The 15,967-nt window shown below is 47.9% G+C and overlaps 1 protein-coding gene across 2 annotated transcripts in view; it reads left to right on the plus strand.

Annotated features, from left to right (window-relative positions):
• The window catches only part of LOC143291221 (hemocyanin 2-like), a 52,585-nt gene that overhangs the window by 19,430 nt on the left and 17,188 nt on the right, over window positions 1–15,967 (plus strand). For both annotated transcript variants that reach the window (XM_076600988.1, XM_076600989.1), the window contains 14 exons: window positions 7–228; window positions 1,415–2,336; window positions 2,591–2,752; window positions 3,420–3,574; window positions 4,718–4,874; window positions 5,801–6,055; window positions 6,351–6,860; window positions 7,424–7,603; window positions 9,691–9,842; window positions 11,608–11,941; window positions 12,362–12,584; window positions 14,177–14,340; window positions 14,606–14,828; window positions 15,228–15,373. In XM_076600988.1, coding sequence (XP_076457103.1) covers window positions 7–228; window positions 1,415–2,336; window positions 2,591–2,752; window positions 3,420–3,574; window positions 4,718–4,874; window positions 5,801–6,055; window positions 6,351–6,860; window positions 7,424–7,603; window positions 9,691–9,842; window positions 11,608–11,941; window positions 12,362–12,584; window positions 14,177–14,340; window positions 14,606–14,828; window positions 15,228–15,373 — 3,805 coding nt within the window. The remainder of the gene's footprint in view (window positions 1–6; window positions 229–1,414; window positions 2,337–2,590; window positions 2,753–3,419; window positions 3,575–4,717; window positions 4,875–5,800; window positions 6,056–6,350; window positions 6,861–7,423; window positions 7,604–9,690; window positions 9,843–11,607; window positions 11,942–12,361; window positions 12,585–14,176; window positions 14,341–14,605; window positions 14,829–15,227; window positions 15,374–15,967) is intronic.

Raw genomic sequence — 15,967 nt, forward strand, 5'->3', positions numbered from 1 at the left:
CCACAGACCATCATATCGTGGCCAAGCTGGCCGTGCTGGGAGGAGAGAAGGAGATGCCATGGCGCTTTGACCGTGCCTTCAAGGTGGAGATCACGGACGCCTTGCACAAGCTGGGCCTCAGTTATGACGACGAGTTTCACGTGCATCTGGACATTGTTGATGTGACGGGCAAGAAGTGGCCGGAGGATACCTTCAGTCACGAAACCATCATCCACATGCCTGCTGAAAGTGAGTGAGAAAAAGGGAATGTCTTGGGGTTGAGTGGGCGGGGGGGCCTACTGATGGCATGGAACAGTACATGGAATGAAGGGATTAAGGCAAAACGCAGCGTGAGCGTAAGTGTGGAAACCGAACAAGGAACATAACGAGGAAGAAGATGAATTGGGAAAGAAATCCCTTTGTCCTTTTGCCAATGTTTTGATCTGATTAAGGTTTTTCAGTAAACTGAAAATGGGCGGACTGACGGGTGGGAGGAGGGTTTGATTCCCTGCACAGGTGGGTTTTCCGGCCCACACCCAGCTCCTACCCAGAGCTGTGCTATGGGTTTAAAAGGAAGCACAGAGTAAATACTTGTCACACAAAACAGACCTTGATAGCAGCATCGTCCTCCTCCTCCTCCCTCATAATTATAAAAACAGAAAAATGTCCCAAGTTCTGTGGCCTTTCACACCCTGCTCTCTTGGTGACGTCAGTGTCGATATCCCTCCACATCCGTGCATGAGGTGATTCCTGTCAAAGTCTTCTTTGTCTGTATGTGTTTGCTTAATTCTTTGTGCGAAAAATGTGTATATGAATGTGAGTGCAGGTGTGTTTTTTTTTCCCCCCAATGTATGTAGGCATGTGTGAATGAAAATGTAACGTAAAAAATAAATAAAAAGAAGTTTAAAAAAGCCTTCTCTGTTGACAGAGGGTACCGTTGATGGAGGGACTTGGTGGTGGTCTCCACTCGGAGGGGCGGGTGGGGGTGGGGAGTGGGGAACGCTCACTCTGGCTCAATGACTTAGCCATTATTGTCGTCAGTAGGGGGCTTAGTAGGTGGTGTCCTGAGTATGTTAAATCAGAGCAGGCACTACTGAACACCACCGAAGTGACTCAACAGCAGTGCAGGGTCTTCTCTATGTGTGGCCACCTGGCGACCTAACATCGATAGTTCTCTGTGGACTGCCGACGCAGGGACTGTAATAGATGAATCCAAATGTGGCTGTGTAAGGGGGACTCAGATTTGAGCGGCATGGGAGTAATGCCACTGAAATGGTGCAGATAGTGGGGCAGCAAAACGTCGACCTGCCACGAATTGGACGTGATGTCTTTATGTGCTAATTAGAAATATGTTAAAAAGAGGGAAACATAATAAACCGAACTGTGATGAAGAATTCAGTAAATGACACAGTTATCCGTTCACTGTCTCTGGCAGCCCACCATGAAGACGACTTCCAAAAGGACGAGCACGTCAGAAGTGACGTGGAGCACCTCACTGTGGAGCAGATGCAAAACCTCCGAGAAGCCTTGAAGGCAGTGAAGGAAGACAACAGCATCAGCGGCTTCAACCAGATCGCTTCCTTCCACGGCCAGCCCAACTGGTGTCCCTCCCCTCAGGCTGAGCACAAGTTAGCCTGCTGTGCGCACGGCATGCCCGTCTTCCCTCACTGGCACCGCCTGCTGACTGTGCAGGCTGAGAACGCCCTGATGGACCGTGGCATGCACTCTGGCTTGCCCTACTGGGACTGGACCTTGCCCATGACCCACCTGCCTGACCTGGTCAAAGATGCCACGTACCTGAATCCGAAAACTGGGGAGACAGAACCCAATCCCTGGTTCTGCGGAGAAGTAAACGGTCACATGACAAGTCGCAGTGTTCGGGAAGAACTCTTCGCGCAGCCGGAGTTTGGCCATCTGACCCCGCTAGCCGAACAAGTGATGCTGGCCTTTGAGCAGGACAATTTCTGTGACTTTGAGCTCCAGTATGAAATCGCTCACAACTACATCCACGCTGTGGTTGGAGGCAACGAGGAATATTCAATGGCTTCCCTCCGCTTCACAGCCTTTGATCCCATCTTTTACCTGCACCATTCCAACACAGACCGAATCTGGGCCATCTGGCAGCACCTGCAGAAGTACCGAGGCAAACCATACAATTCAGCCAACTGCGCTATCGCTGAAATGCGCAAGCCCCTGCAGCCTTTTGCACAGACCAGCGTGACCAACCCTGACGCCGTAACCCGTGACCATTCAGTGCCTTTTGATGTGTTCAACTATCACAGCAGCTTCCATTACGAGTACGACAACTTCCAGTTCAACGGCATGTCCATTCCTCAGCTACAGCGTGAGACCGTCAGGTGAGGGCAGCATGTGTGTGTGTGTGTGTGTGTGTGTGTGTGTGTGTGTGTGTGTGTGTGTGTGTGTGTGTGTGTGTGTGTGTGTGTGTGTGTGTGTGTGTGTGTGTGTGTGTATGTGTGTGTGTGTGTGTTGTTGTTGTTGTTGTTGTTTATAGGGTCAAGACACACTTCATTTATAAATAGCTATGATTACGCAATGGTTATTTTCCATGTGCTCTGTTTCACACATGTGTCTCTGTGGCCTGTCTATGCAGACGCACTGGACTGGAGCGGAGCTTTGCTGGTTTCATGTTGCATGGAATCAAGAAATCATCCTTGGTGGTGTTTGATATCTGTAAACCAGACAACACCTGCAAGAAAGCCGGAGAGTTTTACCTGCTGGGAGACGAGTATGAAATTCCCTGGGAATACGACAGGTGGGATTCACGTGATCAAAGAACAACGGTTTGAATGAGTTGTTTACTTGTACGCATACAATGACGTAATTTGTAATCTGTTCATGGTCGGCAGTTGTTCAAAATATGACATAGTGTGTTTGTGAGATAGACTATATGCAGTTTGCAAAAGTAAGGAACATTTGATAGCGAAGAAACCTTTATTCGTATTACAGTCGATGAGTTTATTAGTGAAGAAGGTATTCTCATATAGTAATTCAAAAAGTCGCTTTCGTTTAACAACATCAGGGGTGCGTATTTCACGTGCAGGAGCTTTCAGTTCTTGTTCAAGGATGGCTCCTTCTTTAGCTGTAAAATTTGTCTATTGGTATTGGCATGATGCTTCAATTGGTTGGAAAGTTTCTCAAAATGCGTGAATATGAAAACAAGCTCATAGGATGTATTTTACGAATGTCTAAATACACATACAACCATGAATGGTGTTGTTTTGTTGTTGTTGTTGTTTCTTCCTTTTGTTGTTTTGTTTCTTTGTTCCTTTCCTTTCGCACCATGTTTTCTCTGTGGCCCACATGTTCCAAGGAGAGATCAGAGTACAATCATCTTTTTTTGTTTTTTATTGGGTCACCACGACCTTTCAGCCTTCACTGCACGTAACAAGCATCCTTCACACTGTGATCTCTGTTGGCAGGCTGTACAAATACGAGATCACTAAACAGCTCGCTGACTTTGGTCTGGATCACCACGACCGTTTTGATATCCGCTATTCCGTGTCTGACCTGGAGGGTAACAACCTGGGGAGTCATGTCTTTGGCAACGTCTCCACTGTCTACAGTCCTGGCCTGGGTGAGGGTCCTTGTGTGTGTGTGTGTGTGTGTGTGTGTTCTTGTGAGCAAACTGTATGAGCAAATTTCTTTCTGTGGACAAACGCTGCCGAAGTTTGAGCCACACACCATTGTCCATGCTCAGGACAAGGTAGAACTGTCGGTAGCTATGACTCACCTTTATGTTGTGAGGCCATGACTCACCTGTGTGTTGTGGGGCCTTGACTCACCTGTGTGTTGTAAGGCCATGACTCACCTGTGTGTTGTGGTTGTGGGCCTTGACTCACCTGTGTGTTGTAAGGCCATGACTCACCTGTGTGTTGTGGTTGTGGGGCCTTGACTCACCTATGTGTTGTGGGGCCATGACTCACCTGTGTGTTGTAAGGCCATGACTCACCTGTGTGTTGTAAGGTGTTGTAAGGCCATGACTCACCTGTGTGTTGTAAGTGTTGTAAGGCCATGACTCGCCTGTGTGTTGTAAGGTGTTGTAAGGCCATGACTCGCCTGTGTGTTGTAAGGCCATGACTCACCTGTGTGTTGTAAAGTGTTGTAAGGCCATGACTCGCCTGTGTGTTGTGAGGCCATGACTCACCTGTGTGTTGTGAGGCCACCACTAGCCTTGGTGTTGTGAGGTCAGTAAGGCGAACGCGCGCCTGATGTGTTGTTGGGGTTAGTGCCTGATGACTCACTTTTATTTAATTTTTAAGAGACAATGAACCAACCATGATGTCGTACAGTATAATGTCTAGTAAGTCCAAGACTCGCCTGTGTGTTGTCCATGACTCACTGTAGCAGTCAAGTAGTTTTGTAAGGCCTGACCGACTTTTTGAGAGGCACATGAAAATAAACTGATCATGTTGTCAAGTGTCTGTTTAGCAATACGTTTACGCCATTTGTGGAAGGACAGACTCCGCCTTGTGTTATGACCAAGTTGCACTCGGATGTTGTAAGAGTAATAAGGTATCTCCGCTGTCTCTATTGTGAGCCAACCATCCTAAGTGGGGGTGTAAGGATGTTGTAACCATGACTGCGCGTGCTGTGTACTGGAGGCCACATGGACTCACCTGTGTGTGTGGAGTGTTGTAACCATGGCTCCATCCTGGTGTTAGGATGGTAAGCCATGAATACTGCTGTGACGACTCACCTGTATGTTGTGATGGCGCAGGTCACATGAAAGGTCACACAGAAGATTACCTGAAGGAGGTCCGGGCCTCCTCCCACGTGCGCCGGGACATCGACACACTGACAATGGGCGAGCGGGAGAGTCTGAAGTCTGCTCTGAAGGACATGGAGGAGGACGGGAGCTTCGAACAGATCGCCAAGTGAGACATACGTGTTGATAGTGATTGGCGGGGTGTGGAGGGGGGCGTGGGGGGGAGGGAGGGTCTGATCTTGTCACTTTGATTCCAAACAGAGCAGGGCAAGATTCATTTCACACTGACGTTTTATTCTAAAAAAAAAATGACCAAATTACTTCAGACTGGGTTTCGGGAACTAGCTTTTTTATGGACAGATTAAAAGTGCACTTTGAAATTATCATCGAGTCTTCCACACGCATTCTGGAAGATTAAGTTGAAACAAGATGACTGCTGTATCTTCAAGTGAAACAACCCCGCCCCCCCCCCTCCCCGCCCCCCCAAAAAAAGATGTTATCGGGGACTGAAATGTCCCTCGATAAACATACTTGTGACCGTTATGTGTGTTACACAGTTCTTGTGTCAAATGGGTTTATTTAGTCCAGGGAGAAAAGCGAAACGCGCGAAACGTCTGTAATAGGTTTCGTTTGTTTGGGGGTTTTATGTGTTTTTTCCTGGGGATCGTACAGTCAGCTTTTACCCTTTTATTTTATACCATTCTAGAAGAAACAAACAACCCACGAATGTCGGTGACAGATTTCAAATGTCCTCAGAACTGTCACAGAAAAGACGACCTGTCAGGCTCTCATCCATACTGTTACGCAGTCCAAAGTCAAAGTCTTTGAATGCGACGTACACCCAGACTTCTGAGAGCACATGAAACATAAAACTATCATGTTGTCACTCTGTCTGTCCCTTATTTCATATCTACCGTTCAAAACCCCGCCATACATAGTGGAAGGGTAACAGACTTCCACACACTTTGTCCCCTATCCGACACTAAAGTTGAGCAACCAGGGAACTGTGAGAGCAAACGTAATACAAGGTAATCTCATCCAGGCTGTCTCCTATTCTGACCTGACCCTAACCATCCTTTTAACTGTGGGTGTCAGGTTTCACGGGTATCCCGGGCTGTGTCAACACGATGGTCACGCTGCGGCGTGCTGTGTGCACGGGGCGCCCACCTTTCCCCACTGGCACCGCCTGTATGTGGAAAATGTGGAGAACGCCTTGCTGAACCATGGCTCTGCTATCTCCATGCCGTACTGGGACTGGACCAAGCCCATCGAGAAACTGCCTGATCTTGTCCGGAACCCCACCTACTACGACTCGCGAACTCACAAGAAGGAGGTCAATCCTTTCTTCCGGTGAGTGGTTTGTGGGTAGGGATGGGGTGAGGGAGTGAGAGGGAGAGAGAGAGAGAGAGAGAGAGAGAGAGAGAGATGGAAGGGATAGAGATTCAGCAGTAGTTTTAATTAAAGACTCAATACGCCATCTCGATTCAAACCTATAAGGATTAATCAGAGCACCTCTCTCTCTCCCTCTGTTTCTTCTCTTTTCCATGTTTTACATTTCCACCCACGTCTATACACACACAGAGACTCACCTTGTGAGGCACGGTACCTGGCACAGACGGAAGCCTTACCGGCTGTGTGTTTTCAGGTGGAAGGTACCTGGCAAGGACGCAGTGTACACCACCCGAGACCCGCTACCCGAACTGTTCGACAGCCACTACTTCCTGGACAACGTACTGCTGGCTCTGGAGCAGACCTCCTTCTGTGACTTTGAGGTCCAGTTCGAGATTGTCCACAACGCTCTGCACTCTTTCGTGGGCGGACGAGGCAAGCACTCGATGGCCACTTTGGATTACACCGCCTTTGACCCTGTATTCTTCTTGCACCACGCCAACGTGGACCGTATCTGGGCCATCTGGCAGGCGCTGCAGAAGTTCCGAGGCCTCGCTTTTGATGACACTGACTGCGCTATGAACCTCATGTCTAAGCCCCTCCATCCGTTTGACGACCAGGACATTAACGACTGTCACGTCACCTACAAGTACAGTCGCCCCGCAGACGTATTTGACTACTCTCACCACTTTGACTACCACTACGACACGCTGGAATTCAACTCCTGGAGCATTCCTCAGCTGGAAGAGGTGCTGAAGAAACAGAGGTGAGGTGATCGTGGTGGTGGTGGTGGGTGTGGCAGTGATGATGATGATGTGAAGTTTTGTCTACGGGGATGGTTGCAGTGGTAGTGACGATACCCATCCATCTATGTTCTGTCTGACCCCCCGCCCCTTGCTGCACAAACACACACACACACACACACACACACACACACACACACACACACACATTCACACACACACACGCACTTTTTCCTGCACCCTATTTCGAGGGTTATCTGTTTTTTTACGTTCGTCTCAATATTTCTACCACAACTGCAAGAAGAGAAGCACACAATACGAACACCAGCTCAGCCACGGATGACGAAGATGATGAGCGATTGTAGAATGCAGCACGAAACAGTGAACATTGGAGCATACAATCCTTTTAGTTAACTATTTGATTAGACAAAGAAACACCCCTCTTACAAACAAAAACGAATTCAAGACACAGTTGTAGGTTATTTTTTCCCTAGCTTCATCCAATGCTAGTTTTTATTTACAGCCCAGTGCTGAATTTTCTGTTTGTCTCTGTTCTCCATGACCGATCACGTGCCCTCTGGCGCAGGTCACGTGACCGCCTTTTCGCGGGCTTCCTGCTGCACAACATCGGCACGTCGGCGGAAGTGGAGATCGACGTGTGCGTGCACACCGGGGCTGGCACCAAGAGCTGCAACCACCCGGCCGGCAAGTTCACCATCCTGGGTGGGGAATATGAGATGCCCTTCACCTTTGACCGGCTGTACAAGTAGGTGGTGGTCGTCATGTTGTAGACGGGGGAAAGGCTCTCTCTCTCTCTCTCTCTCTCTCTCTCTCTCTCTCTCTCTCTCTCTTCAGAGGTGAATCGTGGGGAAAGGAATTGGGGGTCAGGGTGGGGGAAACGACACACGAATGACGAAGTCTCGAGATCACTCAGAAGTGACGACGTTACCAGCGACGACATCAAAGACATTTGCAAGTCTTCATCCTCTTCGTTGAAGAGGTCCCCTACTGGGATCCATTGTTGTAGATGGCATGGGGGTGGGGGTTCGTCTTCAGAGGATTGAAGGACACAGAAGACAAATGCGTTGAACAGTGTTCACAATGTCTATTTCTTGTCAAGTGTAGGGGAAGGTAGGGAAAGGTAAGGTGGGGGAAAGGGGAAGGTGGGGAAACTCAGGGTAGGGTAAGGCAGGACAGGTACTGCTGAACGCGATCACTGCATTGCTGAACTGCTGTATTGCTGAACAGGAGCACCTAGATATATCATGTAGTCATAATCTGGTTAGCAATCACAACTTTTAACAAAATCAAAGTCGTTGAGATCGTACCCACGCTTCTGCTGGTACAATAATCCAGTTATTCACTCACGACTGTAACAAGTAAAGCCATTTACTGTTTAGTATACAGACATCTCGTCTAGTACAATAATCCAGTTATTCACTCACGGCTGTAACAAGTAAAGTCATTTACTGTTTAGTGTACAGACATCTCATCTAGTACAATAATCCAGTTATTCACTCACGGCTGTAACAAGTAAAGTCATTTACTGTTTAGTGTACAGACATCTCATCTAGTACAATAATCCAGTTATTCACTCACGGCTGTAACAAGTAAAGTAATTTACTGTTTAGTATACAGACATCTCATCTAGTACAATAATCCAGTTATTCACTCACCTGCTGTAACAAGTAAAGTCATTTACTGTTTAGTGTACAGACATCTCATCTAGTACAATAATCCAGTTATTCACTCACGGCTGTAACAAGTAAAGTCATTTACTGTTTAGTGTACAGACATCTCATCTAGTACAATAATCCAGTTATTCACTCACGACTGTAACAAATCCAGCCAGCCGTTCAGCAAGTGGAGGCAGTCAAAGGCATGACATAATTCAGGAATGACGTAAAATTAATACCTCAGACTTTTTCCTCACTATGGTTAACATTTTTGCGTCATAGGCTACAAAGCTGACCTTTAAAATAAGAGAACAAAAAACAAAAACAAAAAAAGAGAGAGAGAGAAAAGAGTGACCAAAACATCAAATAGGCCTAAACACAAAGAATGCCAACGACCATAAGCCAGTAAACGTGGAACTGAAATATGAAATAATATATAATTATGCTCCTACCACAGTCGTCGTGGTGATTGTGGCGGGCAGGGGAAGAGGGATGAATATGGATGTGAAGGTAGAAAATCGTGTTGCTGATGGTGTTAGACTTTGCTTCCTTGCTTTCTTACTTGTCTGCTTTGTGTGTGTGTGTGTTGTTGTTGTTTGTTTGTTTGTTTGTTGTTTAATTATTTCTTTAAGTGTTTCATTTCATCTAGTTTTTTTTCTATTTGGGTCAGTTGTTCAATGGTCTTACCCTTTGGGTCATATTTGCTGGGTTTGTGCAAATGTTTACCTATGTAAGTGTACCACTCCTCTCTCTCTCTCTCTCTCTCTCTCTCTCTCTCTCTCTCTCTCTCTCTCTCTCTCTGTGTGTGTGTGTGTGTGTGTGTGTCTATGTGTGTGTGTTTGAGAGAAAGAGAGAGGGATAAAGAGAGAGAGACATGAGAGAGAGGGAGAGAGATTCTATCAGCTTGTTGATGCATTAGCCGTTGATATAATATCATTGTTATAGCAGTAGTTGTAGTCGCAGAAGTATAGTCGCAGTAGTAGTGGTCGTGGTAGTGGTGGTAGAAGTAGTAGTAGTAGCTAGCAGTTTGTATGAATGGTGTTATTATGGCATGGTATAGCGACGCGCTCTCCCTGGGGAGAGCAGCCCGGATTTCACACAGAGAAATCTGTTGGGATAAAAAGAAATACAAATACAAACACAAATTATCCATTAATGTTATCAATGCTGTGTGCAGGTATGACATTTCTGACACAGTGAGGAAGCTGGGGCTGCGGCTGGACAGCGCAGCGGACTTTGATGTTGAAGCCAAGGTCCGGGCCTACAATGGATCCTACATTGACCCCTCTGTGCTGGGAAAGCCCACCATTGTCTTCCAGCCTGGCGAAGGTCACCTGCTTCCCTCCCCGCTCCTACCTCTCTTTTCCACTCCTCCTCCTCCTCCTCCTCCTACTTCTCCTTCTACTCCTCCTTTGCCCCCTACTTTCGCCTCCTTCCTTTTTTTTCCTCTTCTTCCTCATCCTCCTTCTCTTTCTCTCCCTCCTCCTACTTCTCCTTCTACTCCTCCTTTGCCCCCTACTTTCGCCTCCTTCCTTTTTTTCCTCTTCTTCCTCATCCTCCTTCTCTTTCTCTCCCTCCTCCTACTTCTCCTTCTACTCCTCCTTTGCCCCCTACTTTCGCCTCCTTCCTTTTTTTCCTCTTCTTCCTCATCCTCCTTCTCTTTCTCTCCCTCCTCATACTTCTCCTTCTACTCCTCCTTTGCCCCCTAGATGCACCTCCTAATAATCTGTTTCTTCCCTCTCCTTTCTCTCCCTCCTCCTACTTCTCCTTCTGCTCCCTCTCCTCCTCCTTCTACTCCTCCTTTGCCCTCTACTTCCCCATCTTCCTTTTTTCATCTTCTTCTTCCCGCTCCTTCTCTTTCTCTCCCTCCTCCTACTTCTCCTTCTGCTCCTTCTCCTCCTCCTTCTACTCCTCCTTTGCCCCCCCCCCCACATCTCCTCCTCCTAATCTTCTTCTTCCCCCTCCTTCTCCTTCATTCCTATTGCTTCTTCTACTCCTCCTCCTTCTACTCCTCCTTTGCCCCCCCCCCCCACATCTCCTCCTCCTAATCTTCTTCTTCCCCCTCCTTCTCTTTCATTCCTACTGTTTCTTCTACTCCTTCTCCTCCTCCTTCTCCTCCTCCCCCCCCCCCCCCCCACATCCCCTCCTCCTAATCTTCTTCTTCTTCCCCCTCCTTCTCTTTCATTCCTACTGTTTCTTCTACTCCTTCTCGTCCTTCTACTCCTCCTTTGCCCCCTACTTCCCCTCCTACTTTTTTTTTTCGTCTTCATTCTCTACCTTCTACTTCTCCTCATTCTCCTATTCCTTAATTCCTTCCTCCATCTGCTCCTCCTCCTTTTTCTTCATTTTCACTTGTTTTCTTCCTTTTCCTCCTTCTCCTCTTTCTCCTCCTCCTCTTCCTTCTCCTTTTCATCTTTCTTCTGCTTTATATATCCTGTCTATTTGGTCTTTCCTTGTTTTATAGTGTTTAATTGTAAGGGGGTGGGTTATGGGGTACATGTGGGGAGTGGGGTTGCGGGTGGGGGGTGTAGGTTGGAAGGTAGGCAGGTGTATATAATGTGCAGGTCTGTCTGTGTGGTTGTTATTGCTGTTGTTGTTCTTGTTGATGCTGCCATAGATGACAATTCTTTGCGGTGCTCTCCAGGCGCTAAGAAGAAAAGATCGCTCACTGTTGTCCCGAACTTCTCAAACCCAAAACCTTCTTCACGTCATAGACATAACAGTGATACAACACTCTAGCAGTGTGTTTCCCTGCAGGTGTCATGAAGTAAAGGTAGCTAACTGTTGTCCTATGCTTATTAACTCACTCAGTACGGCCAGTCCTCTCTTCTCCTCTACACAGACCCCTCGGATGTCCAGTGGGTGTCTCAATGACCCAACCTTTAGCTTCCGTCGTCAGAACTGTGGTATTCTTTGTCAACATTCACCTCTTCAGTATAAGAGCGTTCCGCTTGCAATATTTTGATGATGGTAATTGGGGTGAAACGCTGTTAACGTCGTCTCTTTCGCCGTTCGTGTGGAGAGAGTTAAAACCTTCTCCCTGTCATGGACACGACACGGACACGAGACCCCTACCCGTGTGTTCCCTCTGCAGGTAAGACCCAGGACGACGAGGGCCACACCCACCGCCACTTGGCCCGCAAGAACGTGTGGAGCCTCAGCCCAGCGGAGCGCCGCTCCCTGGTGCTGGCCATGAAGGGTCTGCAGGCCGACTCCTCCGCAGACGGGTTCCAGTCCCTGGCTTCCTTCCACGCGTTGCCGCCGCTGTGCCCCTATCCCGAGGCCCCCAAGCGCTACGCCTGCTGCATCCACGGCATGGCCACCTTCCCGCAGTGGCACCGGCTCTACACTGTGCAGTTTGAAGACGCGCTGCGCCGGCACGGCGCTCTGGTGGGCATCCCCTACTGGGACACCGTCAGTCCACAGCGGTGAGGAGGTGTGGGGGTGGTGTAGAGGGGGTGAGAAGGAGAGAGAGGGGGGGGGGGAGTTAAGTGATGGTACATGCAGACCTCTGATGGGTATCCTTTACTTGCACACTGTGAGCGTGCAGAGCTGAGAGGGTGGTGAGAGAGTGGGTGATTGGGTGTGGTGGATATAGAGAGAGAGGGCGAGGTGCAGGGGAGAGAGATCCAGAGATGGGAAATTAGTAGGTGCATGTATCATGTAGGGACGGGATCTGGGAAGAAACTCGGTACTGTCAGTCAATCCATCAGCCAACCTATCAGTCAACCAAACAGCCAATCAGTCAACCAACCAACCAATCATTCATCCAATTAATCAGTCCACCAGTCCACCAATCCATCCATTCGATATTCATCCATCCATCCATCACGATGTTCTCCTTGCAGCAAACTCCCTCCCTTCATCAACGACGAGGTGTGGGACGACCCTCTGTTCCACGCCAACTTCTCCAACCCCTGGCACGGCGCCGACATCGAGTTCAAGCACCAGAAGGTGGCGCGGGACGTCAACATGGAGCAGCTGGGGAAGAAAGGACCCAAAGGCTACGACACCTGGTCCTGGAAGCAGTACGTCTTTGCTCTGGAGCAGGAGAACTACTGTGACTTCGAGGTGAGCTAGCTCTCTTTGTGCGAGGACAGGCTGAAGACCGTTTGGAAAAAAACTGTGTGTAGCTGATGTGATGTATTGGAAAGGTTATGGAGGAACTGTGCGAAGCGAATGTGATGTATTGGAAAGGTTGTAGGGGAACTCTGTGAAGCGAATGTGATGTATTGGAAAGGTTGTAGGAGAACTGTGCGAAGCGAATGTGATGTATTGGAAAGGTTGTAGGGGAACTGTGCAAAGCGAATGTGATGTATTGGAAAGGTTGTAGAGGAACTGTGCAAAGCGAATGTGATGTATTGGAAAGGTTGTAGGGGAACTGTGCAAAGCAAATTTGATGTATTGGAAAGGTTGTAGAGGAACTCTGTGAAGCGAATGTGATGTATTGGAAAGGTTGTAGGAGAACTGTGCGAAGCAAATGTGATGTATTGGAAAGGTTGTAGGGGAACTGTGCGAAGCGAATGTGATGTATTGGAAAGGTTGTAGAGGAACTCTGTGAAGCGAATGTGATGTATTGGAAAGGTTGTAGAGGAACTCTGTGAAGCGAATGTGATGTATTGGAAAGGTTGTAGGAGAACTGTGCGAAGCGAATGTGATGTATTGGAAAGGTTGTAGAGGAACTCTGTGAAGCGAATGTGATGTATTGGAAAGGTTGTAGGAGAACTGTGCGAAGCGAATGTGATGTATTGGAAAGGTTGTAGGGGAACTGTGCGAAGCGAATGTGATGTATTGGAAAGGTTGTAGAGGAACTCTGTGAAGCGAATGTGATGTACTGGAAAGGTTGTAGAGGAACTCTGTGAAGCGAATGTGATGTATTGGAAAGGTTGTAGGAGAACTGTGCGAAGCGAATGTGATGTATTGGAAAGGTTGTAGAGGAAATGTCTGTAGCTAATGTGGTGTATTGAAAAAGTTGCTGAACTGCGTGTAGCTGATGTTGATGTATTGGAAAGGTTGTAGAGGAGATTTGTGTAGCAAATGTGATGTATTGGAAAGTTGTAGAGGAATTGTGTGTAGCTAATATGATGTATTAGAAAGGTCTGTAGAGGGGATTTGTGTAGTCAATGTGATGTATTGGAAGGTTGTAGAGACCTGTGATTCTGTCAGGTCCTGAAGCATTTTTGCCTTGAAGCAGGAATACTTTGACTTCGAGGTGAGGTCTGTACATGAGAACAGATTGGAACTGTTCCTAGATATTGTGACTTTGGGGCGAGGTCAGTATAGTGAAAGGGTTTTCACACCTGTCACTAGTTCTGGAAGCAGTAGGTCCATATCTCTGCCTTGGAGTCAGAGGTCTGCCGTGACTTTGAGGTGAGATCTCAGACAATGTGAAACTGTTTATAGTTACTGTCATTTTGAGGTGAGGTGCCTGTGCTGGCAGAGGTTATAGAGACCTGTGGTGTTGTCTTGTCTGTGAAGGAGTTCAGTCAGGACATGGAGCAGAATGGCAACTGACTTCGAATTTTTCTTTTGGGGTCCCTTAGAAATATCTACAGTCACCGTGACGTTCATGTAAGTTCTGTAGATTTGGTACGCTGTTAACGTCGTCTCTTTCGCCGTTCGTATGGAAAGAGTTAAAGAGGCCTCTGATTCTTTGTCCCCAGGTTCAGTTCGAGATCGCCCACAACGCTATCCATGCGTGGATGGGAGGCAGCGAGGAGTTCAGCATGGGACACTTGCACTATGCCTCCTATGACCCCGTGTTCATCCTGCATCATTCCTTCACTGACAGGGTCTTCGCCATCTGGCAGGAACTGCAGAAGTTCAGGTAGTGACACAGGGTGAGAGGGGGACAGGTGGGGACATGACAGTGTAAAAGGTGGGGGGAAATATGGTGAAGGGAGGGAAGGGTGATGGGGAAAGATGAAGCGAGTGGACTAAATGAAGAGCAGTAAAAGAGGAGAGAAAAGAGATACGTAGACACACCCCACAAGGCTACCTTTTTACATCTAGGTTTGGGGACTGAATTAGTATCCCAGTGACCGAAACTGACTCCAGTCCCTAACCGTCCTCTCCTTCTTCCCCATCCCCAGAGGTCACGACCCCAACGAGGTCAACTGTGCTTTGGAGATGATGAGGGAACCCCTGAAACCCTTCAGCTTTGGGGCTCCCTACAACCTGAACTCCGCCACCAAGGAGTACTCCAAACCGGAGGACGCGTTTGACTATCAAGGCCATTTCCATTACGATTACGATCATCTGGAGCTGCAGGGAATGAACGTTCGGCGTCTTCAGGACTATATCAACAAGCAGAAGGTGTGTGTGTGTGTGTGTGGTGGGGGAGGGGGGTGGGTACGAATATGAGACCACATTGAGCAGATTTGAAAAAGGAATGAATGTCAAATATTTTCCAAACTTCAGTAGATCAGTTGAACTTGAAGTGATCACTGTGTGTGTGTGTGTGTTCACGCATGCCTTATACTTCTGCGATTGGTATGACCACATGGAGAAAACGTGGAGAAAACGACTTTAATTAGCAGAAGGTGATCCTCCATCTTTACTCTCCCTGTCAGCCTGAGTGAGCACGCACCCATAATTCATTATGCATGTGTAGACCCAGACAGTACAATCCAGATGTGAAACCCAAGTGTGTGTGTATGTGCTTCACAAAGACACGAGGAGAGAGGTGAGCTCTGTTGGCTGTGTGGTTGACAGGAGAGGGACCGAGTGTTTGCTGGCTTCCTTCTGAGCGGGATTGGAACCTCGGCCCACGTGGATTTCGACATCTGTAAGACGGAGGGGGGGTGTACCCATGCTGGTGACTTCGACATCCTGGGGGGTTCTATGGAAATGCCTTGGAGGTCAGTAGGATTTGGGCTTACATATGTAAACAGAGTGAGTCTGTGTGATGATCCTTGTTCGCTTGTCTGTGTATTGCATCTGTACATGTGTGTGTGTGTGTGTGTGTGTGTGTGTGTGTGTGTGTGTGTGTGTGTGTGTGTGTGTGTTTCTCTTTTTTGTCAGAACAGATTTCTCTGTGAGAAATTCGGCTGCTCTCCCCAGAGTACCAACCTTTATTTTTCTTTTTTTTCCTGCGTGCAGTTTTATTTGTTTTTCCTATCGAAGTGGATTTTTGTACAGAATATTGCCAGGGGCAACCCTCTTGTTGCCGTGGGTCCTTTTACATGCGCTAAGTGCATGCTGCACACGGGACCTCGGTTTATCATCTCATCCGAATGACTAGCGTCCAGACCACCACTCAAGGTCTAGTGGAGGGGGAGAAAATATCGGCGGCTGAGCCGTGATTCGAACCAGCGCATTCAGATTCTCCCGCATCCTAGGCGGACGCGTTACCTCTGGACCATCACTGTGTGTGTGTGTGTGTGTGCGTGTGTGTGTGTGTGTGTGTGTGTGTGTGTGTGTGTTAGATCGATAATTTCCCTTTGATAACTTGT

This window comes from Babylonia areolata, chromosome 16, assembly GCF_041734735.1.
Source record: "Babylonia areolata isolate BAREFJ2019XMU chromosome 16, ASM4173473v1, whole genome shotgun sequence".
Lineage (NCBI taxonomy): Eukaryota > Metazoa > Mollusca > Gastropoda > Neogastropoda > Buccinidae > Babylonia > Babylonia areolata.